At 33.9% G+C, this 27,968-nt stretch overlaps 1 protein-coding gene across 7 annotated transcripts in view; it reads left to right on the top strand.

Annotated features, from left to right (window-relative positions):
• Positions 1 to 27,968, top strand: part of Pam (peptidylglycine alpha-amidating monooxygenase) — a 289,187-nt gene that overhangs the window by 244,962 nt on the left and 16,257 nt on the right. For all 7 annotated transcript variants that reach the window (XM_076856972.2, XM_076856971.2, XM_076856970.2 and 4 more), the window contains 6 exons: positions 7,213 to 7,342; positions 19,244 to 19,360; positions 21,559 to 21,631; positions 22,961 to 23,171; positions 23,596 to 23,796; positions 26,186 to 26,301. In XM_076856972.2, coding sequence (XP_076713087.2) covers positions 7,213 to 7,342; positions 19,244 to 19,360; positions 21,559 to 21,631; positions 22,961 to 23,171; positions 23,596 to 23,796; positions 26,186 to 26,301 — 848 coding nt within the window. The remainder of the gene's footprint in view (positions 1 to 7,212; positions 7,343 to 19,243; positions 19,361 to 21,558; positions 21,632 to 22,960; positions 23,172 to 23,595; positions 23,797 to 26,185; positions 26,302 to 27,968) is intronic.

Genomic DNA, 27,968 nt, shown 5'->3' with positions numbered 1-27,968 from the left:
CTCTATGTATGATTCTGTATGGTAGGCCCAGGAATACGTGAGAATTTCAAAAACAGTGCCATTTTGTGAACCTTTAGTTTGATCAGGATTCTACTTGCTTCCATACCCTGGCATCTGCCTTTAATGTTGGGTTCTCCACATGATTTAGGGTTCAATATCATTGAGCACCAAGCTTCATAATGAGCACAGTGGAGAGACAGTTTCCAGTTTTGCACAACATGTTTTCATTGTGTCCCTAAGAGTACAAATATCCACAAACAATGCAGCTTATCCCCAACCAATTCTCCATTTGACCAAGATAAAATTTGGAACCCACTTCAAGGAGGTAGTGTAATGAATGTAGCAGACTCCAGGCTCTCTACCAGCTTTGAATTCAAGCTATACCATTTACTGTGTGGGCCCTTAGCAAGTTTTGTTTTTTGCTTCATTCTCTAATCTTTAGGTTTTCCAACTACAAAATGAGGTTTATAACAGCACAGTTCTCATAGGTTTTGAGTGGGGGTCAGAGGAACATATATGGAAAGTTTTCCTAACAGTGAAAAATAAAAAGCATTTATAACATGTTATGACACTTTAATAATACTTATGATGATTATTGCTACCTTAATGTCATGTTGAATTGAGATCCAAAAATTAAATACCAAAGTATAAATATTAATTGCTTTATCTTAAGTAGCATTTGTAAACGATATTTCTCTTGCAGGGTATAGGAAAGCTGCAAAATTTCACACTTTAGTAATTTAAGAAAGTGTTTGGCAGTGTTCTATCATGATGGAAGTTTGTGGCTCTTCCCATCTCTCATCACTCACATTGATCTATCTTGGTGTTTGTGTGTGGTATATGATGTACAGTGTGGAAATATTCAGTTTGGTTATCTGGGCAACAAATGCATTCCTTTTTATCCTTCATGTAGTTTAATTACTGCCATTATTAGTTTAATATCTACTTTGAGATAGAATAGATTGAATAGAAATAAAATCTTAGCTGTCTTTCTACTAGTTGCTTTCTGGAAACTGGGCTTATTGAACAAACAATGAAAATCTAGATATAGCTATTCTAGCAGGAAGGCTTTATTGCACTACTATTTATTAACTATAAAAGACTGATTCAGCATATACTGCTAACTTTTGGATGTTAAACTACATTGCATTTGTGACACTTCTGATCAGGTAAGAGGATTTATTCAGAAGGTCTACTCTTATGATACATTGAGCTTTTTCATTAATTCCTATGAACAACTCATTTATTTTCGAGACCATTCTTATCTCATTCTCAGTCATATGTTTACTACTGGGCAAGTCTCACTGAATTCCTAGGATAAAGTAAGGCATTTTCTTGGTTGAACTTTCATCTCTGGAGAGGAAGCATATAACAACTTGCAACTACATAGCACTTACTTTGAACCCAGCTAAGTGTTCTAGATTCATTAACTCATTTAATCCCCCCAACAACTCTATTTATAAACCTTTTTTAGATAGAAATCGAAGCAAAGAAAGGTGTCCAAGTTCCACAGTTTAAGGAACCAAGAAGCAAAACAAGGCAGACTGGCTCCTGAGTCTTATTTTTTAGTCACTTTGTTGTTCTGCATCTCACAAAAATATAAACTAAAATATAGATACATAGGAAGTTTAATTTTCATCTTTGTTTACAATTATAATAACTATAGATGTAGATGACTTTTGATCATGCTTACTCAGTCAATTGCCAAACTGTTTGGCCAAAATTAAAATTTCATTTACAATGAAAGAAACTTTAATTCTCAAAATGCTTTTGAGCCCCTGGTTGAATCTCACCTCTCTTTCTCACTTCTTCCCCATTAAGTTAAAATTATAATTATTTCTTGTTTTCTTTTTGTCTTCGGTATAAATATTTCTCCTATAGTTTTACTTAATTATGGTTATTGCTGGCACTTCTGATTAATAACAATCCCTAATCAAAATAAACCATCTTTTCTTTACTCAGTGAAAATTGGCAAGTGCAGGAAAAGCAACCACTACATTTTGGGTTTGCTTGAAATGTTCTAGTAATTTTATGAGGCTCCTTTTCCTTAGGCTTAAATCTCAAAGTTAGCTTATTCTGCCCCTTGTCTGCCCCCTCTCCCCCAAACACCAAACACAAACAGGATTCCTCTCCAGTTTTCTAAACATCTTGAAACACATTCTGAAATCATAAACATTCTCCTGTGTGCTGAGTGGACTATTCTCTGCTCTCTCTATACTCAGCAAGCTCCACCCCCTTACCTTTTAGTGCCCACACAAATATTGTTCCTCTGGGAGATCTCCCAAATAGACCTTCACCTAACCCCAGTCCAGCCCAAGCAAACTTCAGTCAGAAGTATAGACTGATGCCTGCCTTCCTGCACTGTTGTGTCAAAAGTATTTGGTTCTTATTGTATCCTATTACATTCCCATCCTGTTTTTTTAAATATCTCTATTATATCTTTATATTTGTCAAAGCCAAAAAACACATTTTATTTCTTTGTGTTTCCCAAATCTAGTATAATGCCCTATAAAAAAACACACTTAGGAAATATTTGTCAAAGATGCTTCATTGAAATTGTCATAGTTCTGGGTTTGAAATTATATATTTTTTTACTTCATCTATCTCTACCAGTCCTTATGTAGCACAGATAAATGAATGCCCTTTCAATTGCTTATTAATAATTTCATGTGAAAGCAGCATTGATCAGTAACATTAATCTTTCTTGGAAAGTGTACAATTCTTTTAGTGATTTATTGATGAAATTCTAATAGTAATATTTAATTTTTCTAATAGTAGTAATTTTTTCTAAATATATGACATAATATGAAGATAAACATTTACCTTTATTTATAATGAGTATAAGTAATTTTCATAAGAAAACTAAACTTGTTATAAAAATTGTTATATATCAGTTGAAAAATGACACCATTTTAAAATCTCAGGAGGGGGCTGGGGTTGTGGTTCAGAGGTAGAGCTCTTGCCTGCCATGTGTGAAGCCCTGGGTTTGATCCTCAGCACCACATATAAATAAATAAAATAAAGATGTTTTTTAAAATAAATAAATAAAATCTCAGGATTTTTTTCACTTTTTTTCATCTTTTAGAAATCACAATGAAGTTATATCAAAGCCACTAAAATCAATAGATTATATAAATTTATCTTATTTTTTTTAAAAAAGTATTGTTTCTTCTAATAAATTTTTAAAACCAGATTTTAAAATATAAGTGATCAAGCTTTAATTAATCTTATCATTTACCATCTGAATTTAAAGTAGCTCACACTTAAGAGACTGCGTTTGATGCCCAAGGTCATATGTAAGAAGTTTGTATTTAATTTCCAAGTTAAAACTGTAAATCTACAGAATTAACTTAGTCATGTTTTGACTTGTTTCTTAAAGCCTAAGGGGAAACTAAACTAGAATTTTTAATTTCTCCATGATTGAAAGTGTTAAGTAAAGGATAGGAGGAAAAAAAAATATATATATATATATATATGTAATTTTTTTAATAAGGATTTGAAATTTTTCTTAATTGGAGATTTTAAAATAATCATTCTTGATGATGGGGTCTGAAGTCTGGCTCAAGGCAAAACTTGTCTTCCCATTAAAGGGGAAAATGACAGGATGATTCCAATACCATTATAGTGTTGAGTGATTCTCAAGTAGTGACAAGCAGGGATGGGAAAAACAGTTGTATTAATCCCATCTACTTATACCATTCTTTTAAATGACGGACTTAATTCATGATCATTTAATCTTAAAGGGAATAACCTTGAATTACCTAACCAAAAAAAAAAAAGGAAAGAAAAGAAAAAAGAACCAGTGACCCTGAGGCATCAACATCCTGGACCAGCATTCACAGGGGAGAACATGAACTGGGTTCTCCTTTAGCTATCTAGAATTTCTGGCAAATAAGGATACCCATACTCTACAAATTTTAAACTCTTACCTAGGTAATCTTAATAAATGTCAAGTATTTTAAATAAAATCAAATACAATTTAATAACTCTTCTATATATTTGCTACTAAAATAATAAGATTATTCATGGTGTTAGACTTCACACGTTTGGTTTCCTTATACATCACCTTTGCCATACTGAAAATCTACCAAAACTTGATATTTTAATGAATATGTTCTAGGTGTTCACACTGCCTTTCCTCCCTGAAAATTTTTCAACCAAAAATTATTTTTTATGTAACAAACCAATATTTTTATAACAGGTATGATTAGGCTCAAGACAATTCATGTGTCAATGCTTTTTTGCAGACTTTTCAAGCTCTTAACCAGTTTAGGGGTGTTTGATTGTTTGAAAATTCACAACAATATTAAAGTTCTTTACATGTTACTTCCAATATTTTATGAATTCCATTTTTGATCCCAGAACAAAGAACTTTTGGTGACATTGGCATATTCTTTCAGAATTAGTTTCTCTGCACCTTCATGAGTACTTAGCACCCAGTACTGTTTGGTGGAACACTGAACAGAAAAGTCCCAGGAGCTGTGATACGTTTCTGTGATATTAAATGAGAGTAATTAAACAATTCACATTTTTATTCAGTATCCTCACAGTATCATCAGCTCTGTTCTAGGGATGAATAGTGGCCATACAAGTGAAGGGTGTGTAAATACTAGTTCACAACATAAACAGGTAGAGACTGGAGCATAGACTCAGTTTAGTCCATTTATTAGGCCGTACTGTGGCCAAGCACTGTGCAAGATTTGTTGACCAAACACTGAGATATGATTCCTGCCTTGGAAGAATTCTACCTAGTTGTAACGGCTCTGGGATGTGAGACTCTCATAAAAGTAATTAAGTATCTATATTGTCACCAACCTTGAGAATCATGTGGAGTACCAACAGAAGTTTCTGCAGCTGGGGAGTGAGTATAACAGAGTGGCAACTAAATAGACATACTATAACCAAGCTGAGAATGAACAAAGTACAACCTGTATCTCAAGCAATTTCAAACTATTTAAATCATTTTCTTGGGGAAATGATGTATCCATCCATTGAGCTATCTTGGTGTCTCTTATTATAATTCTTAGACCTTATTTCTGGAGTTAACTTTAAAAAATATAGTTTTAATCATGCCACCTCATGCTTTAAAACCTTTTGTGTGGTTCCCAATTGCCTGTGGCAGCAGTTTGCAACCCTTTTTCATATTTTGACAATCAAGCATGATAGACAATTCATGCTATTCATCTACAGTTCCATTCAGATCCACTGCTATGCCCAGTGTTATATACCAGTTCAGGCGTGCCAACTCTGCCTCATCTTCTTAACTCGAGAAGGCATATCATAATACACATGAGTGAAAATGACATCCTCGTGAGCTCAGGTGTATTTCAAAAGTAAATTGTTCCCCAACTCTGTGCTTTATTGCTACTTATAATGTACTTGCAGTATGCCTTAAGCATAATCATAGCATAGGTCAGAACACAACAGCTGAAAACTACAGACTCTCATTGTTAAATGTCTCATTGTGTAGTATACAATGCAATAATTTTCTTCTCTGATTTCAAAGCAGATCTCAGAGTTGGCTTATCCTGCCCCTTGCCTGCCCCCTCTCCCTAAAACACCAAGCACAAACAGGATTCCTCTCCAGTTTTCTAAACATCTTGAAACACATTCTGAAATCATAAACATCCTCCCGTGTTCTGAATGGACTATTCTCTGCCCTCTCTATACTCAGCAAGCTCCACCCCCTTACCTTTTAGTGCCCACACAAATATTGCTCCTCTGGGAGATCTCCCAAGTAGACCTTTACCCCACCCCAGTCCAGCCCAAGCAAACTTCAGTCAGAAGCATAGATTGATGCCTGCCTTCCTGCACTGTTGTGTCAAAAGTATTTGGTTCTTATTGTATCCTATTACATTCCCATCCTGTTTTTTAAATATCTCTATTATCATTATATTTGTCAAAGCCAAAAAACACATTTTACTTCTTTATGTTTCCAGAATCTAGTATAGTTTCCAGAAATCTAGTAAACACACTTAGAAAACACATTTAGGATATTTGTCAAAGATGCTTCAGCAAAGGTTGTTGACAGATTGGTCTACTCTTTTTATTGATTTTACTGTTTTGTTAATTTATATTACAGAAAAATTAAATGTGAAAGATAAAAATGATTTGAGTAAAAAGTAACTTTTTCTTTTTATATATTTGGCAGAATTGTTTTTTTAAAGTTCTTATTCTCATCTCAGCATCCTCTCAAGTTTTCAGGAGCTGATCACACAAGCCCTGAGCTTCCCTTCTTTCATCAGTCATTTTAATACCTATTTTTGAGGATTCCACTACATGTTGCCACATCCTTCAGAGGGTGGGAAGGAGAAACGAGACTAGAATTGCTATTTTTCATCATCTCTGTTGAAGCATTTGAGAGGGAAAGAAATATTGGCACTGATGCAATAGCTTTCTCAGTAACCTTCATAATTATATATCCTCAGTTAGTATACCAACTCTGTACCTTGTACCGGTTTATTTATGAGTAGGTTTAGAAAAGGGACTAACACAAATGAACCCTGGTCTTCTGTGAGGATAAATGTTTTCTGATCAGAAATGAAAATAACTTGGAAATCATTCACTCTCGATGCTCTTTTGTTTGTTTTGTTTTGTTTTTTCCTTTGTCTTGTGGTGAGCAACAATGAATTACAGAAAGGGAAAGAGTGTCTCATTTTTATAGGTACACTAGGAGAAATGAGATCCATATCTTATATGTTCCCTATACAAGGGATAACCAATGAATGATTTGTTATGAGTGCTACTGTATATTGAACATCCAGAATTTACTCAAAAGAGAGAAGAGTGAGAGAGTGAAGTGACAGACTTACTGCCCATTCTTGCTATTTCTTTACAACATTTAACCACTTTATATTAAAACGATGCAATATCTTTGAAATAGTTTTCAAAGTTACCAATTTAAAGTAAGAATCATATCAAGAAGGTGGAAGTTTCAAATTGTCAGGCAGGCATCTTACTATCAAAAGAGAGAGACAGAGAGAGAGAATGAGAATGTAAATAGCTTCAAGACAAGTTTACAGGTACTTATAACATTTCATAGCACAAGAAGCTACTTAGCATGTGCATGTGGTATGATTTATGTAGAGCATGGCTTGACAATTTCTTTGCATCTAGTGATGCTAATGCATGAGCTTTTTATGCCCGTTGTGAATATTGGTGAAGTTATCCCAGTTTTTGTTTTTACTCTAAATGTATGGATTTATTTTTTAGATTTCCATGTAGAGGAGGCACTGGATTGGCCTGGAGTTTTTCTGTTGCCAGGCCAGGTTTCTGGGGTGGCTCTGGACTCTAAGAATAACTTGGTGATTTTCCACAGAGGAGACCATGTCTGGGATGGAAAGTAAGTAATATTTTTCTTTCACGGCATAAATGAAAATGAAAAGTGGTGTATATCATTTTTATTAAAGTAAGAATGATGATGAGAAGACTATTATGTTGATTTTTCATTTTGATTTTGGGGCTTGGGGAGGAACACTATACAAAATGTGTCTGGTACATCCATCTAGAGACATGCAAACACTGGATGGCTCTCCTTATCTGATGTTAGTCACTAGTGATAAGTTTTCCAGGATTCATTATTAACAAATGACATGCAACATGATGGTACTCTAAGTGTATTGAGGTATATCTTTGATTGTTTCTTCCCCTCATTCTCTAATTCTAAAATCCAGGAATATGGTTAAATGTATGTTTTATATTTGCACATAATCCTACATATTCTGTCCATGATTTTTATGAGAAAAATATATTTATATGTTTATTCTTTTAATGTATGACTGTGATCCTTACCAGAAAGGAAATCTTACGCATTTTTAAAACAGAGTGGTCTCACCTACTAGTTTATGGAAAGAAAGTTGTACCAATCTTCCTCCTCCTTGAAATTACCTCCTCTTCCCAAGGGGAAAATATTAAAAGTAGTCCATTCTGTACTTGCTAAAACATTTCAAGACTACCAAGAAGTTAATAATGATAAACAACCATCTAAGGAAGGTTACTGGTACATTTCCTGTCCTAATACAAAATGAGTCTGAGTACATTGGTCTGTCTCTCCATCATTCCATGGCACACATAACAATTAACCTGGATACTGTGATTGGAGCAGTTTGGCCACCACATGTGTGCAGATGGTCAATACCTTGGCCTTCACATTTTGATGTAGATTAATTTTTTTTACTGGAATTTGTTCTTTTAATGAGCACCAAAGAAAATGAAGGCTGTCTTATTTTCCTGCTTTTTCCCCTGGGTTGTCCTTTCATTCTGTCTTCTATCTCTTTTCGAGGGATTTTTACCGAAAATGTCCAACACTTATTGAATGCTTACTGTTGGCCTTCCAGTGTTATAAATATTTACATAAATTGTTTTATAAAAGGGTGGCTCTGTTACCACTCGTTTTTCAGATGAAAGACCAAGTATTTTCCCAGTGTCACGTTAGCAAATGGCAGAGTCTGGCTTCAGGTCCTTTACATCTCACTCAAGTGGGTCCCCTTAACCAATTGGTGATACTGCACTTAATAGATTTATAAGCACACTCACCTGATTAATTTTGAAAACTTTGTTCCAAAATTTAACAGGTTATTTTAGTTCTTCTTATTCATTTATTTCATCACAAGTTTACATTTGAAGGTAAAATTTTAAATATCTTATTAATTAAATCTAACAGTTTTTCTCCTTTCATACTTAAAACCACAGGGTCTCATTTGGAATATTGATGATCTACATATATAATTCAGTTTTATCCACTTTCAGAGATGTTGATCAAACTTATTTATGTTAAACTCACTCTATTACATATACATATATGCAGTATTCTTTATGCACTTGAAGATGGAATTAGGGCATCATTTCAAAACAGATTGGTAACTGTTACCATTTAATTGTTCTTTCTAGTTTTCACACTTGGAAGTAAATTCTGAGAAAGAGATTATTTCAGAGTTCAAAGCAAACAATCAAACTTAAAATTCCCATTCATACATCATCTTAGTTGTTATTGAACATCTAATGGTATTTTAACAAGTGCTTTTAAAAGCAAACTATCACTATTCACTGTGTTGTACTCGTCATTTTGATGAATATTGCTACATTTTCTGCATGGATTTCCAGCCACGTTTTACCAGACAAGAAAATTACAGCATCATTTTCTCCCATTGATACTGTTTCAGCTGGCTAAAACTAAATTGGACAAAATCCAAGTTTCCCTTTTAACAAGATATTCATTCCAAGTAAGCAGCAGAAGCTGGAATAGTTCAATAGAAAGAGAGATCCATAAAGACCAGCTTGGGGTAGGAGATGACACACAACTATGAAAAAGAGCCAAATAAGAACATTTTCTGTGGCTTATGTGGCAGTTCTATCTGAAGAACTGATTTTTTCCTGGCATCTAGTTTTCATCTGGATAACCAGTATCATGTAGTTGTTGATTTCCATTTCATTGCCAAAGCCCTGGTGTGTTCACCCTGGCAAATGGCATCAACCAATGGGTACCATTGAAAATGCAATGCTTTATAGTGAACTGCTGATTTTATTCATTAAATCTGTTTTTTCTTTCTACTTCATCTTTATCTGTCAGATGTAAGACACATTCATTATCTCTCATTCTCTCTGTGTTTCTGGTATTGCATGTTGGCCTCTAGCTGTCTTTGTAATCCATAGTTTTAAGAAAAATTCTTTTTCAACCCTCAGATTTCTGCTTCCAACCCAGTCCCTGCTTTATTATTCATGAAGAGAATTGGAAGTGGATTATTCTGTAATTATTTCTTTAAGAAAATAAATTTGTATTTCTTCAAATAAAAAAAATTAGATGTGGCTCTGTTGTTTGGTCGTGCAAGACCATCCTATCTACCTATCTATAAAACTATATAAATATGTTACTCTGTATTAATTAGAGTACATATTTTTCCTTCTCCATTAAAAATCCAAGGATTGTATGAAGAAGAAGACAGCATCTTCCAGTAGAATATATGAAGTGCTAATGAGGGACAATGTAAATTAAAGATTAGGTGGAAATCGCATTCTTATTGCTATACTGTTTGGACAGAGTAGTGAGAAATCCTACTATTGATTTTTCTTAGAATCTTTCCTATTCTTTTTCTTAAGTTCAGAAAATTGTAAATTCCGTAAGATAATGGCTTGCTCTAAATCAAATCTAAGCACTCTATACCCCATAGTGCTTAGGAGATGATCATTTTTTTATGAATCAGACAGTGGTTGGAGTTAATAATCCCTAATTAATATTTAGTACCCCAAATTCCTTTGATACCATTGCATCAACTATCTTTATAAATACTATTACTCATCATTATTATCTGATAGCCCTGATCAGCTCTTATTCTTCTACTTAACCTTTGCTAAATGAGCATGGCAACTGAAGTAATATTATTAATAATAATAAACCACTTAACCTCCTGAAAAATGATTGCCACTTCCTTGTCAATTTGATTTCCATTTTCCTCCCATATGTACCTAACTTCAATATGGCTACTCTAAGGAGCTTCTTCTAGCAGAAGTAGGAAAAGCCTATTGCCAGGAGGGAATAATGAAATTTTAAAGAGCCTCTTATCTGCCCTGATGTTAGGGCAGCATGGCAGCTCCAGCTCTTTAATCATTAAATTCCTCTCAGCAGGGGCTTGGTAGCACTTCTCTCAGTAACAGCTGTTCCTGGGTCTCTATCTTAAAATCAGGAAGGCAATCAAACCCTTGCATCTTGGCCTTTCTTTCTTATATCTCTACTGTGGTTGGGTTGTATCAAATGGAATCCACATTACATACCCACTTACCTGAACTATGAGCCTTGCCATGGATTTGGGAGTGTTTAAAGTTGTGTCCTTTATTTCAATTGTCATTTCTTTGCAGGGGTTTGGAAGGGACCTTAGAAGTTGAGTTGCCTAAGATTCTGTTACCAGTAAGAGAGAAAACCCAACACAAACTAGTTTAGGGAAAAAGAAAGTTTTTTTGTTTGCATAATGAAAACTTCAAGGAATGTGGTGGCCCTAGCAACATCACCAAGATCCATTTTTCAATTTATTTTCTCCTGGCTGGCTCCATTTCCAGATTGATTAATGTCCTTCCTTTCCCCTCACAGCTTCAGCATCACATTATTTCACTAGTCTTGAAGTAAAGAGAGCCAACATCCCTGATAGGGGAACAAAAAAGTCTAAGTTGAGCCTTTATAGCATTCCTTGGTCTGATTTATCTCTTCCATCCTTGAACTAGTTATTGTGAGTGGAGAAATGAAATCCACTCTTTGGCTTAGCCTGATTTGTTCTACTCCTTGAACCTGAGAGTACAGTTGATACCATCTAGAGTAAATGGGCTGAGAGTAAAGCAAACAAAGAGTGTTAGGTCAGCCAAACAAAGGTTGAGGTCTCATTAACATAAAACAGTACAGTGCACACAGAGATCCTCAACAGGAAATGTCCACCAGAGGGTTATCTCCAGCCTCCCACTTAATGCATACATTTTTTTTCTATAACATCTTCAATACTTGTTCTATGCTTGAATATTTTGATGGCAAGAAATTCTCTAGATGTGGATATGTATCTCTGCTATGGTTGGGTTGTGCCATGCGTAACTCACATTACATACCTATTTAACAACTACGAGGCTTATCCCTAATTTTTAGGTATTATATAATTATGAGATCCATTCAGATGTTATAAAGTTCTTCGTTGTGTTAAACTTAACTCTGAATTCACCCTTATGACAATAATTCAGATGGATTTGTTCCCCTTTTTCCATGTTAAATATTTGCATTTTTGAACAAACATGTATCTTCTGTATGCTTAATATTTCCCAGGTCCTCAACCAGTGTTCATGCTGATGTGATTACTTTCATCTAAGGCACTTTGGCTTCTCAGGGCTTTAATGTGGTCTAGAAGTGGCCAATAACTCATATAATTTATCTGGTCAGTGATGCTGTGATTACTTTCTTTGATGTGGATTCTAGATATTAGTATTAAATGATTAGTTTAAAATGATTGTATTAACCTCATATATGTTGCCTTATGTTGAATTTGTAATCTCATATCTTTTTATTTCATAAAATTATGCTGAAATTTTTAGCAGAAATTTATATGTATACAGTGTTTTTAAAAAATCAAATTCAAAACTTTATTCTAATTATATTTTACTTCATTAGATTTAGCATTGCACCTTTTCAATTGTACAGATGTTATTTTAATCCTGATTAACCAGAGGTTAAGCTGTTTCTTTCAGCCCTGTGTTGTCTGTTTGATAAGCATGTCTTTTATATCTTTATAAGTGTTGTTTATAAAATATGAATACCTGAATGGTTGATTTTACAAGTTTTGTTCATGGAGAATTGTGGTCACAAACCATCTCTTCATCAATTCTCTGTGGAATTTTGCCTTAATCTGTTGTTTTATAAATCTGTGTTCTTCCTAACTTGGAGAAAAAAAATTAGTTCAAGATTTTTTTCATCTGTTGTCTGGATCCTTAATAAGGTATCTGTCTGGGGTTCTGCTTCTCCATCTGCAATTCTTTAGCACCTTAATTTTTTTTTTTTAATGTTGTGGATTAAACCCAGAAGGCCTCACATACTCTAGGAAAGTACCCATCTCCAGCCCTCACACCTTTTAAAACCCTAGAAAGCAGAACTCAAAGTGACTGAAGGGCACCTTGAATCTTCACATCTGACTGAGTTCTAAAAAAAGAAAAGTTTACATATTCCACCCCTTTCTTTCATGTTTCGGATTCTTACTTTACTCAAGCCATTTCTTTCAGTTTTATGCCACTTTCTCTAATTCCTTATTTGACTCTTCCATCTCTTCTGTATATATGCATTGAATTAGAATCTGGGAGATTTTTCAAGTCTAGTAAAGCCAATCCTAGTAAGAGAAAAAAAAAAACACTTATTTTTAGAGACAGGAGACCTAGATTTGAATTGTGTTTACAGTTTCCAAGCTTTGAGACTACATTAAGGTATTTGAACTCCAAGATTCTCAGTTTCCTTATCAAAAAAAAAAAAAAAAGGCAAGAGGGCTTTCAAACTGTCTCATACTCTTGAATGACAAACTGCACTTTGTTAAGCAACTTGTACCAAGTGGTCTTACTGACTGAACAGAAATCAGAGAGAGCAGGTGCCACAGACCTATTTCTTTGTTCCCTTTAATACAATTTGGAGTATTTCACGTTTTAGACTCATTAGGGCACTAAATAGTCATAGTTTTTTTTGGGTTTTTTTTTGTCTGCCTTCCTCTCTTCCTCATCACAGGGATTTTTGCAAGTGCAAATACTCAGGAGTAGCTGTGTTTAACATAATATTAAGTTATATTCCACTTAGTCTCTGGCCTTTGTATGGTATGTCTTTGCTTCCTAACAGCAACCGTACATTCCCACCTATTTTCTCACATAAAAACCTATGGTTCTTTCCCTGGCTCCTTAAATTTATATAATTACATTATATATTATATAATAACATTATATTTCAATTCTTTCTTCAGTTGCTATTCTTTTTATTTTGCATTCCCTTAATTTTGATTGATGGCACAGAAGTTTGTTTTCCCCTTAGTCCAGCTCTTCTTGTGTGTGTGAATATAACAGTGCATTTCTTCTCAGCCTTATCTAAACTGTTTGATTAGCTGCTAATGTGCAAAATCATTAATAGGGAATTCAAACTGCTAAAATAAAGAACAGATGAATTCCAGCCCATAGGCCTCAGTTCAATCTTTTCAGTTGAGTGCTTTTTCAGAGAAGCAAACAAAAATCATCAGTGCTCCCGGCACTGTGTGAAATGTGCAGGGTATTATTATATCCTGTAAAAAGTTAAATGTGGTTGAAATAAAGACCTCTCTACCACTTATAATGTGGGGTAGCTGCTTTAGAACATTAAATAGGCAGTTTGCTATAGCAACGGTATATCCAGCTCTATAATCTGACTTGCATTTGTGAACTGTTCAAGGGTTAGCGTTCTTTGAATTACAAGAGTTTATAAACTATTTTATTTGACTGAGTGTGTGTGTGTGTGTGTGTGTGTGTGAGAGAGAGAGAGAGAGAGAGAGAGAGAGAGAGAGAGAGAAAGAAAGAGAGAGAGAGAGAGATTGATTTCTCATTTAAGTTTAAAAAAAAAGTCCATTTATTTATTATTTGCCCTGTGTAACACAAGGGAGCAGCTGTTCATTCCATGAAACTCTAGCCATCCCCAGTGAAAGGATTAGGACTGGACACCCAATCAATTGAGTGATTTAATGTCCCTTGATGCTGTCAGTTTAAACATATAGACATCTGTTAAAGGGTGTCAACAAAGATTTTAAATGAAGCAGTCAGGCCCTCTTGAGTTGTGGTTAACTCCTTTACCACCTACATTCTTCCTAAGAATTCTATATTTTCTTATCTATTTTTATGACTAAAGTAAATTAATATATTTAAACTGCTATTAATATAAGTAGAGCATCTTAGAATTCTGTTTCGTTATGTTTTCTTTCCTCTGTTATTTTTCTTCTTGGTTTGAAGGATTGTAATTACATTTCTCAATTAATAAATTAGAGTCCCCAATTAATAAATTCAAGAACTTACATAATCAATGAGATCTTTGATGGATATTAGGGGAAGCATCATAGTAATATGTACAAGTGATTATAAAGGTATGGAAAATTGGCTAGTCTTAAGAAATACATAAATTTCTCTTTTTTTATACACTAATAGCAGGAGTGTACTTTGTGGTAGCTAATGAAATAAACAATAAGACCAAATTCTTAGTTGTTACATTATAATATGTACTGAAAAATAAGCCTTTTGTAAAAATATTTTTTAGTTGTAGATGAACAGAATAGTTTTATTTTATTTATTTATTTTTATGTGGCCTGAGGATTGAACCCAGTGCCTCATTTGTGCTAGGTGAGCACTCTGCCATTGAGCCACAACCCCCCAGCACCAGAACTAATACATACCTTGATAAGTTGAGAAAGTAGATATATTCTGTTGGTCCAATTTATGATGATCAATATCTGACTTATTTACTGTCTTATGTAGTTTTGGTACTTATTTTTTTCAGTTACTTCACTTTCTGTTTCACAATTTACTGTTACATCATCAAAAAGTAGGTAATGAAATAAAAATAGATAATCTTCAAATTACCTAATTTTACTGTTTATTACCACTCATAGAAATTTGAAGTCTCTAGATTGTAAGTTTAGAGGCCTACACACAAATTGTTTTTGTGACAGCAAACCATAAATTATTTGACATATTTTTTTCTACATTTGTGAGCAGTGCAGAACAGTACCATGGATAAAGGATGTACTTCACTTACCTATTCATCAGCTACAACATTTTCATTTGACCTGACTGGAACAGCACTGTGGGTCTGGATTATTTATCTTTCTTCCTTAACACAGCTTTTTTTCTTGGAAGCCAAGTCCAATGTTTCAGATCCATGACTCTGAGCTTACATGACTGCCTGTGAATAATATTTATATTGTGAAATATTTGAGTGTCTAGAGAAATAAGCTAGAGCCATAAGAAATGGTTTAAGTTATACAAGTTCAATGAATGCTCCTGAGAGGAAAAATCTCCTTTCTGCTCTTTCTACTTTCCCCCCATCGGTAAGTTGTAAGAATGTTTTACATTAAAAAAAATGACCAGAGATTTAGATCCAATGGTGAATATTTAAATGAATAACAAGATGGGTTTGTGGTGGGGCTGGGGGGCAGATATCTTACAAAGTTACTGAAACCCATTCTTAGAGAAAACCAGGATCAAGTGAATATATCAGGTTCATCACTCTGTAGAGAGACGATATAGAGTTAGGTGTGCTGAGTTCTTATATACTGAAGTCTTATGAAGATATGTAATAGACTGTTGGACTGCTGCCATTATTAGCTGTCAGTGGTAAATTAGAACACTATCTTACATACAAACTTGATTGTGAAGACTTGCTAACTTCTCATGTTACTGAATTTTAGATAATGTAGAAAAGTAATGTGCCATTATATTCCATGCTCAAGCAAATGAACTGAAAGAATAAATGGAAATTTTAGGAAATAAAAAGGGGAATGGGAAATCTAAATATCATCAGTAGATTTTGTCTGTAGAAGTCTCCTAATTATGACATTTAATATATTTTTACAGAGAAAACTAGGTAAATTATACAGAGAAAATTTCTGTGTCAGTTTTTATAGCTGCATGTGAATCCACAGTTATCTCAAAAAATTTCCTTAAAAAAAAAGAGAGATGTAGTAACTCCTAAAGCATAAGTTTCACATTATTTATATAATTATGGTGACTTTCAAGCACTAAAATGTTTCTGAATCATGAGGAATATAAAACTTGAACCTTAAAAAATGAATAAGAAGATTACATCCTGTTTCGTACACATAGATGGGAAACTTAGAGCATACTGTTTAGATGTGTCAAAATTTAGTTTTCCAATAACACAGACAAGTTGAAAGACAAAGATCATTTATGATTGAATCCAGTACTTTTGTTTCCCTAATGAATAATTATGATATTTTAAGTAAAAAATTAATATTGAAAATATCTTCAGATTATAATATTAATTTCTTGGTTTTCATAGTATCAACCATGAGTAACTGCATATTTGCCCTTAAATCCGTCTCTCATGATTTAATAATACCTTGTATATTCTTATACATCCAACAGTATTACACATTTCAATGTAATAATGGTCCCATGAACATCTTATATCTGTTTTGTTAGTGGTGCTACTTCCATTTCATTAATTTATGTAATTTTTAGATACTGCTGTGTGGTTTTAACTGCACATGATAGCATATGTAAACAGTTTTACTTACTTAAGTTTTAGGTTGACAAAGCTGAATCAATATTTTGTGTTCAATTGAATGCATCATTAATAAGAACTACTTCAGGGACTTATTGTTATCTTTCAGGAATAAGATATATACAAAAGGCTGTAATAGTCAAGAAGCTCAGATAATGATGTGATGAATATTTTTAATGGCAAGGGAAAGTAATTTGCAAAATTTTTGTTCTACTGGGACTTCACATAAGTTCTATAAAAATATCAACTTACTAATCAATGGATATATGACAAATGTAAGCAGTCTGTCACCTTCCCAAATTGCAACTATATCTCAGTAAATATTCAATGTTATTCAAATTGTTATTTTGTTTATTCGGTGGAACTACAAAATATTAATAATTTTTTACACAGCATTTCCCAATACTATAATGGAAATATTTTACAGAAATATGCATTGATCATCCATTGACTTCCTCTGGCTGAAATACACACACACACACACACACACACACACACGTTTATATACATGTCTGTGTGATGACACATTAGTTTGTTTTAAAAATATAAGTTGTTCTCTTGGTGTTTCATACATTTACCCTCATATTACATAAGCTTGGATTAGAAGACTTTGTCATTCTTTCCATGGACATATACAGTTTTTCTCTCTTATTTGTTGTTTTTTCATGGCTTCAGTTACTTATAGTCAACTGTGATCCAAAAATATTATGTAGGAGATTACAGAAATAAACAATTAATCATTTTAAATTATACAGTGTTCTGAGGAGCCTGATGAGCTCTCCCTCTGTCCTTTCCAGAATGTGAATTATCCCTTTCTCCATTGTACCTATGCTAGATCTGCTACCTTTCAATAGTCACCTCGTATATGTCTTGGTTATCAGGCTGACTATGCAGGTATCATGTGCTTGTGTTAAGCTAACCCTTCTCTTACTTAATAATGGCCCCAAAGTTCAAGAGTAGTTGTTTTATTTAGCTTTTTTTTTTCCTATGCTGCAACTAAAAGACCCAACAAGAACAATTTTAGAGGAGGAAAAGTTTATTTGGGGGCTCACAATTTTAGAGGTCTCAGTCCACAGATAGCCAGCTTCATTCCTCAGGACTCTAGGTGAGGCTCTTCATAGTAGAAGAGTGTGGCAGAAGAGTGTGGCTCACATGATGATCAGGAAGTTAAGAACTTTCCAGATATAACTATATACCCCAAAGTGTCTCCCCAGGGACCCACCTCCTCCAGCCATACCCTACCTGATTTGGTTACCAGTTAATTCCATCAGGGAATTAATTCACTCATTGGGTTAAGGCTCTCACAACCCAATCATTTTTCCTCTAAAACTTCTTGTATTGTCTCACACATGAGCTTTTGGGGGATACTTCACATCCAAACCATCACAGTAGTGATTTGGGCATTTTTTGCAATATATTATTATATTTTACTTTATTGTTAGTTATTTTTGTTAATCTTTCACTGTGACTAATTTATAAAAAATGTTATCATAGATATGTATGTACAGGGAAAAGCATAATAAATATAGGACTTGGTATTATGTTTGGTTTCAGTCATCCACTAGAGTCTTGGAAGGTTTCTCTCAAGAAAAAAGACAGGAACTGGGGCTGTAGCTCAGTGGCAGAGCACTTGCCTCGCATGTGTGAGGCACTGGGTTCAATCTTCGGCACCATATAAAAAACAAATAAAATTAAGGCATGCTGTCCATCTACAACTACAAAAATAAAAATAAAGACAGACTACTGTAATTTCTCAAACAGGCACTGAAATAAGTATAATGTCTATGACAGTTGTCAATTGAGGAAAACATATTACTAGCAATTTAGATAGAAATATAAATTTAAAACATGTGAACATCTGTATTCATAAATTTTATAATAACGAAGGTGCTGACTTAAAAAGCAGAAATTCACATATTCATCTTAAGTTTTTTAGTTAATTATTCCATAGTAAAACTGTTGTTATATGGAGAATTTTTTCGGTTATTAAGCATATTTTTGTTTAAAAATAAATTGGTTTTGATTTTTAAACATTTTTGACATTCTGTTGATATCCTTATAATGTGTTCACATGTACCTATAGCATGCATAACAACATATTTTTATCACTACCCTCCTACTGTTATTATCATTACAGAAAAAGAAAATAAGTTACACTTTGTTTTGCAATTTGAAAGATTATCTGTTGAATTATAAAATTTGGACAGCTTTTAAAAATTTAGATTTAGTGAGTGTTTCCTAAAGTCTTCCAGGGTTCTTTGAACATGCAGATTCAGGCTTGGAGGATCTTGAGTCTACATTTCCCCTATAAAGCCAATGCCACAGTTCCATTGACCACCCTAAATAGCCAATGGTGTATATCATAACCCAAGAGACAAGAATGAAGTCATTTGAATCTCAGCCCTTCTTTGGGTCTCTTGAGAATCTCAAGTGAAAGGTCACTTGAGTTTCTGGTTGTTTATTTTCATTCTAATGTGTTTTGTTTAGCTCTTTTGACAGCAAGTTTGTTTACCAACAAAGAGGACTTGGACCAATTGAAGAAGACACCATTCTTGTTATTGATCCAAATAATGCTGCAGTACTCCATTCCAGTGGGAAAAACCTGTGAGTTAAATGGCATATGTTGTTACTAACACTTGTACTATATGCATTGTATAAAATGTTCCATTGAATCTTGAAAAAGTTTTTTTGGGGGCTCACAGTTTTAGAGGTCTCAGTCCCCAGATAGCCAGCTTTATTCAGCTATACAGCTCCCCTTAAGAAAGTAGGAGACTAATTGGACCAGTTCATCTTTTATTTTCTAAATAAGTGGTTCTAACCTTGACTGATTATTAGAATCATCTGGGAAGCTTTCAAAAATTCCTCTTTTGGGAAACCTGTATTTATATCCTTTTCCCATTTTAAAATTGATAAGAATAAATTTCAAATACTATCCCACAAAAAGTATTTGAGGTGATGGATATGTTAATTAGCTTGATATAATCATGGCACATTATTATTATTATTATTATTTATTGGATATTGAACCCAGGGGTACTGTGCCACTGAGCTATATCCCAGTCCTTATTTTTTGTTTTGAAACAAGGTGTAAGTTATACAGTCTGGCCTTGAATTTGTGATCCTCCTACCTCAAACTCCCAAATAGTTTAGATAGAAGGAGTGCATCATCACCCCTGGCTAATCCTTGTACATTATACACATATATCATTATGTCATATTGTATTCCATACACACACACACACACACACACACACACACACACAAATGGTAATGTGTCAATTTGAAACTTTAAAAAAAGAATAGATTAAAGCCACTGATACACATGCTGGTCAGCTCGATTTGATACTAAAAGAAACTTTTTTAACAGAAAATTTACATACTAAATGCATCAAGTAATCAGTGATAAGAAAAAATGCTCTATTCTCATCTAAATGTGAAGACTAAACAAATATCATTTTTAGCTTTCCTTAGCATGCATATGTAATTTGGCTCTGAATGCCATTCATTATTTGGTCTTATTCCTAGATGGCATTTGACAGCCAAAAAAATGTTGGCTGATATTCATGGTCATTGAAAGAAAGGGACACCTGCTTAGAGTCTCCTCAACCATTGTAACCTGGCAGCCTCAGGAACTATACTCGACTCCATCTGCTTAGGCACAGGGAAGGCCAGCTCTTTGAAAGGCAGCAAGCCACTGCTTTGAATGCAGCTGCTTGTGGAGATGGTAATAATGAGACTCAGAATTTTCTGTAGTATTCTCAGATGATGAATCAGGGGCCAAATTCTAATACCAGCTGTACTACTTTGTCTTTGAGCCTGTCTCTTTGGAGCTGTATCCATTACTCAGAGGCATCGTCATCCCAGAAAGGAATTAAGAGGGAAGGTGGAACAACTGCTGCTAAATCAACTTGGCCGGCAGTGGGGTGTTAGTGTTCAAAGCAAATCATAGCCCTTACTTCTTATAGCCAAAACAGTGATTTAGTTCAGTTAGTTAGTTGAGATCAGAGTGTTACCATCTTGGCCCATGGAAGAATGGGCCAGGGTGGGAGCTGGAAACTGGTGCCCACACCAGGAGGCTAGAAACTGACAGATAAGGCTTATAGATTGTGAGATGTCCTTTGACCAGAACAACCTTAACATAATATCCTGTACTGATTAACTCTGTTCGTGTTCCTTAAACCTGCAGACCTCTGTCCACATCAGTGTGTAATTGTTACTCAAGTCACCCACATTGATTGGCTAAATAAATTAATGGTTTTCTAGCTCACCACTTCACTTGGTCTGGATGATCATGGCCCTACTGAAAGTTGTTTTCTTTGTGTTTTGTTGTTTTGGGGCACTCTTAAAAAAGTTAGAGTCATATTTTTACTATTTCATATTTACATTATATTTTTGCAGTATATATAACCTGTTCATTCTATGAAAATCAAATTTCTCCAGAAAATTTATTTTATACATATTTCTAAAATGTTAATATTTATGATCAAAACTTGTTTTTAATTTGATATTGTTATTTAATATAACATACTGTATAATATTTATACTTCTCATATAAGCTTCGTTTATATAGATTTTCATATGATTGATTAAATGCTGCTTAAGCTTTGTCACAAGGAAATCTATATTATGACATTATTATTATGTTCTTTTAACAATTCATTTTCTATAATAATATAAATTTATTAACTTATAAATGTGTATGACTTTAATAGATTAATTAGAAGGATTAATTACAAACAAACTACTCTTATGTGTACTTAGAGAATAAATATATAATTAAGACTGTAATTTTTATTTTGCAGGTTTTACTTGCCACATGGCTTGAGTATAGACAAAGATGGAAATTACTGGGTCACAGATGTGGCTCTCCATCAGGTAATCTCCCCATTGAGTGATATTCAAATAGAAGATAACAGGGTTAATCTCTGGAAAGGTCTGAAGTTATCTAGGTCTTTTTCTGTGACTTAATAACATTAAAACAAGAATTGGATCAACCATGTTCTGCTCAGTTTAGCTTGCTATTACAGAGGACCTTAGATTTGGTGCCTTGTAAACAACAGAAATATATTTCTCACAGATCTAGATTTGAAAGTCTGAGATCAGGGCGACAGCATGGTGGGGATCTGGTAAGGGCCCTCTTGTGGGTCACAGACTGTCAACTTGTCATTGTATCCTTAAATCGTGGAAAGAGAGAGTGAGAGCAAGCTCTTTGTCTCTTCTAACAAGGGCATTAATCCTGTTCACCAGGTCTTCACCCTTTTGACCTAATTGATTCCCAAAATGCCCATTTCCTAATATCATCACATTGAGGCTTAGGATTTTAACATATGAATTTGAGAGACACACACATTCAGTCCATATCAATCCACATCTTCAATTTTTTTTTCTAGCACTTCATGCAAGCAAAAGGTAATATGTAAATTATGAAGATACTCTTCCCCCTTGGGTTGGAAGATTGCTTATGGCCAGTTGTGGAGCTTCATTAGACGCCCATCTTTGTGGGCCCTTGAAGCACCTTGGCTTTCTACATTCGATTTTATTTCCTCTATCCTTGAATTTTATTTCTATTTCTTATTTTTTATTTCTGTCACTTATGTTTTACCATCTTTATTTTCAATAAATGGAAGCAAGGTCTCTAGTAAATACAATTTATCAATAAAAAATAAATATTTTTGTCCTTTTTTGGAAAAGTTATACTTCAGTTACAGAATATCTTAAGGTCTTTCACCCCAGAAGACAAGTTTAAGTATAATACATGTAGCAAAGAAATAGGAAAATTAGTGGGGAGGAGGACTAGAACACAGATTTCACTGTGAGTCATTAAGTGAAGACTCTCAACAGTCTTCAACATTCATCAGTAAACCTTTACTGCTTGTGCTGTTGTATTATCTGGAGATCATTGTAATGTTAGCTAAGGAAAGAGAAGAAAGAAGCACAGGGAGGGGACAGTAGCCTTTCCACATACTGGTTTCTATTCACTATTTATTTACTGGATGGCCTTGAGCAAATCACTTCCTCTCAATATGCCTATTTCTGCAATGAAGGAATCACAGTAGGTGATTTCTAGGGTCCTGTCCAGTTATAAAAAGTACCTCCTTTTAAGTAATTCTCTGGGAGCTAATACTCTTAATTGCTTGTGGAAATTTGGGTGTGTGTCAGTAGTCATCATTAAAGTAGATAAAGCTCTTGCTCATGTTTTAAAAGGTATTCAAACTGGATCCAAACAGTAAAGAAGGCCCTCTCTTAGTCTTGGGAAGGAGCATGCAACCAGGAAGTGATCAAAATCACTTCTGCCAGCCCACTGATGTGGCTGTGGATCCAGGCACTGGAGCCATCTATGTGTCAGATGGTTACTGCAACAGCCGGATTGTGCAGTTTTCACCAACTGGAAAGTTCATCACACAGTGGGGAGAAGGTACCCAGAATACTCTTTATTTCTAATTGTAATTTTTAGCCATTATCACTAGGAACCAGACATTTGCTACTTCTCACATTTTTTTAGGATGTAATTCTCCTCTACAGCAAAGAAAACAGGGCTACTGGATGCATTCATTTGGCTTCATATCTCTCTCTTTCTCTTTCTCTCTCTCTCTCCCACACATGTTATAAGGGAGAAAGAATGCTTCTGCCAAAAATCTTTATCCAAATGGAGAGTAAAGCTGTAATATATTTGTAGTAAGGGACATTATGGAATAAACTTTTAAACCACTTCACTTTTTTTTTTCTATTTTCAGATATCTAATGTTTCATATCATGAATTTGTAAAATTGCAAAACTGTAGAGTCAGACTTTGAATAATTTTACAAATTGTATATATGAGGCTTTCCTTTGTTCCATAGAGTCTTCAGGGAGCAGTCCTAAACCTGGCCAGTTCAGTGTTCCTCACAGCTTGGCCCTTGTGCCTCATTTGCGCCAGTTGTGTGTGGCAGACAGGGAAAATGGTCGGATCCAGTGTTTTAAAACTGACACCAAAGAATTTGTGAGAGAGATTAAGCATACATCATTTGGAAGAAATGTGTTTGCAATTTCCTACATACCAGGTATTTCATATTTTTATGTATGTTTTTATTATACTGTACTCTAGCCTAAAAAAGTATTTGCCTTTACCTGCTTTTTAAAATAAATTTGTTTCTTATTGAGGGGTTAATTCTATATCATATCTTAAAGTGTTTTAAAATTGTTAGTGCACTGAAAATCATTTTCAACTCAAGTGCCACTATTCCTTGTACTGAAATAATGAAGAACTTAAAAAGATTTAACAGCTGTTTGTATTGGGTTTTAAATGTTCCCAAATATTGATTTTTATTTTTTCTTAACTATGATCATCTGCTCTAGTTATTACACGATTAATATTGTCTTCATACATCATCAACAGATGGTATATGTCTGATAAAATCAGCATTCAAAACATTTCTGTTTCTTATCTTTTTTAGAAGTGGTAGCCAATTTTTAAAATAAGATAAATATATTAAATAAGTGAGGCTATGTCTAAATACTGGAAGAAATAACCAATATAATTTTGTTTTTTATTTTCAAATATATTTTATTAACTTTAAGAAATTTCAGCCAGGTATAGAGGCACAAGCCTATAATCCCATTGTCTCGGGAGGCTGAGGCAGGAGGATTGCAAATTCAAAGCCAGCCACAGAAACAGTGAGATTCTAAATAAAATACAAAATAGGGCTGGGGATGCTGCTCAGTGGTTTCGTGCCCCTGAGTTCAATCCTTGATACCCGCCCTCAAAAAATAGAAATATCAAAAGAAATTTGAAAAGTAATCCAAACTTAAAAAGATATACATAATTCATATTACAACATAGCATAAGATTTCCTTAAATAATAAATGCCAAGCAACTTAAAATATAAAATTTATACACAATTTAAAAATATATGTTGCAAAATGTGTCTATACTTTTATTAAATAGCATTGACTCTTTATAATCATCCCTATAATAGTTACATATTTTATACTGTGAAAGGTGCACTTGGCTATTGTCTTCCCAAGTAAACCCATTTTGTTTAGGACATGAAGTAGGTGACTGGATAGGGAGCAAGATTATCTTCCCCAAGGAGGAAAGATTTTCATTAATAAACCACGAAAAAACTCTCTGGTTCATTTCACCTCACATTTAAAGAATTATTTGTCAGGACCATTCACTTAATAAAGAAAGTGATCAAGTTAATAGAGAAAAAAAATAAATATAAGAGAAAATTGTCAAAAATTAAATGGAAATCTGGTTAAAAACAAAATCTGAGCAAAAGAAATTATATATTATCTGTATAATGTTCAACAACAGTAATTGATGTTTATACTTTTATTTTATAGTATGATATGGTAAAAAAATCTAATACTTATATAAAGGTGAAATATTTTCAACAGTGACTTAGGGCTATACATACTTTTTAATGTTTTGTGGTGCTAGGGATCAAACCCAGGGCCTCTTGCATGCTAGACAACCACTTCTCTACTGAGTGACACACCCAGTCCTAGTGCTATGTATTTTTTAATATGTTTTAAATCACTGAAAATGTCATATACAAACATCTGGATTGTTTATTTAACCAAAACATAACTATTTCTATTATTTCAGTTGAACATTACCATACTAAGAAATATAATTTTACTACAAAGTATATTCATAAAATATACATAGTCATAAAATATTCACTTAGTGAAAAATATCTTTCATAGTTCAAAATATGTATCTCACATTTTCAAATCCCAGTTGTTTAAAATCAGATTATTCAGCTGAACATTGGATTGGGTGCATACCTCTAATCCCAGCAACTGGGGAGACTGATTGCTAGTTTGCAGGAGAATTGCTAGTTTGAAGCCAGCCTGAGAAACAGAGGGAGATCTTGTCTCAGAATTTTAAAAATATAATAAAAAGGGCTAGGGATATATACAGTGGTAAAGCACATCTAGGTTTTATCCCTAGTACTAAACTAAGGTAAACTAAAAATTATTCTATTTATACTGTAACTTCACTTACTTTCTTTGCATATTTCTTTCTGACTCTCCTTATAGCTAAGGTTGTTAATACATATTTTACATATTTTTCAAATGATTTGACATCCCAAATGATTGACTTAAATAATCTAACTTTTCCCAATTCCTACTTAGGATGCCTATAATATCTACATGTACATGTTAGTATATGTATGTGTCGTTCACTATGTATTCCCGATTTCTGTTGTCTTTCTAAGTACAATAAACCCTACAATTTCTGTTTTTTCCCTTATAAGCTTAGTTCTTTAACTAGTTTTCCCCTGATATGGTTATGTAGGAGGCAACTTTTTTTAGTATTTCATTTTCAACTTTTTACTAGGTTAACCATAAATGGGTTATTTATTTGTATAGTGTACATGCATAAATTTGAAAGCAGTCAATCTGTATTTTTGAGAAAGACTAACTAAATGTGTGTCACAGGTTTGCTCTTTGCAGTGAATGGGAAACCTTTCTTTGGGGACCAAGAACCTCTTCAAGGATTTGTGATGAACTTTTCTACTGGGGAAATTATAGATGTCTTCAAGCCACTTCGCAAGGTATTCACACACATTGCCTGTGTTTTTAATTTTCATGAGAATAAAACTGAAATATGAATCTTGAATAAATCTTTAAAAACTTTTAGATGATTTGATAAAACTTTCTTAGCTATGTTGATAGGAGTATGCTATTATGATGTTTTATTTAGAATAAATGTCCTTATTTGTTCTTAGATCTATTTCTGCAGATGAAATTGAGCTCTGCATTCAGTTCCCAGGTTGTTATTAGACTTTAGATATTATAGCAAATTTAAATATATTATAGTTAGAATACCAAAAAGTATTTATTTTCCTGGTTTAATCCAAGTAGTGAAGACACCACATGTTAAATGTGCATAGATAGTTCTCTTAGACCTAGCAGAAATCGTGTTCCCTTTCTCTCTCTCTCTCTCTCTCTCTTTCTCTCTCCCTCCCTCCCTCCCCCTCTCTCTCTCTCTCTCTCTCTCTCTCTCTCTCTCTCTCTCTCTCTCTCTCTCTATCATTGTGACTTTGCTAAGCAGAAAGACTTGAAAATAGAACTTCCTGGAATTTATTTAAGTTCTAAAGACTTAGTTTAGGTCAGAGCCTAAAGTGTGGTTTTGGCTTCACAAAAAGTTTGCCACTGTTTTTTCTAGAAATAGTGCTTTTTACACACACAGTGACTATGGCTCAGTGTTTACATAGACTGTCTGTCTTCCCAGTGCATGTTTTCTACAGTGTGATTGCCAGAGTGATCACAATGTTCACATACACTGCAGGAATGTGTTTGTGGTACACCACTTTTAGAAAGTTCAGCCAGCTAAAATACTCAAAAAGCATTATTTTTCAAAATATGTAGTCATTGACGTTACTTGGATAAAAATGCAACTATCTTAAGCCATCAGACAGAGTATAGATACCAAGTTTGGTCAATTTTTTTTAAAAAAAAGAACCTTAAAAGGCCTCAATATTTTAGAAATTAATGTTAGGTTACTGGCGGTCTGGGGTTTATCACATTTCATTGGAGAAGGTATGAACTAAACACCTGCTTTACGTCAGATATTGTGCCAAATACTGATGATGACAAAGAGTGCCAAATGACAGTGGACACAGCCTCTTCTACAATGGAGCTTTTAGCAAAAGTTAAAGTGTACAAATCAAACCAAAGTGAGTCTGAACTAAAGATTCCAGCACAAGCTTTTTTCTTAGGGTTTCTGTTTGTATTTCACAAATAAAATTTTCACAGAACTATTTCTTCTGAAAAGCATTAAGCAATTAAATATCAAATCATAGCAGTTGTCAGAAGAAAATTCATTACATTGATGATACATATTTTGCTTTCATAGTGTTTCAGATCTTTGCTGATTTGTGTCCTTATGAGGTAACTTTCTCATATCTATTGGCGAAGAATACAAAATACACATAGTCATCCCTCAGTTTCTTTTTTTTCTTTTTTTTATTTGTTTTAATTAGCTACACATGACAGTACAATGATCTTGACATATCATACATTTGAATCAGATGGGGTATAATTTCTCATTTTTCTGAGTGTACAGGTTGCAGAATCACAGTGGTCATGCGGTCACATATATACACACAGCAATAATAAAGTCTATTTTATTCTGCTGTCCTTCCTATCCCCCCTTCCCCTCCCCTCCCCTCCCATCACTTCTCTCTACCCAAACTAATATGACACACTTCTTTTTTTT

This window comes from Callospermophilus lateralis, chromosome 5 (genome assembly GCF_048772815.1).
Source record: "Callospermophilus lateralis isolate mCalLat2 chromosome 5, mCalLat2.hap1, whole genome shotgun sequence".
NCBI lineage: Eukaryota > Metazoa > Chordata > Mammalia > Rodentia > Sciuridae > Callospermophilus > Callospermophilus lateralis.
Note: the sequence above shows the minus strand (reverse complement) of the source record. Positions and strands in the feature narration are given on the sequence as shown.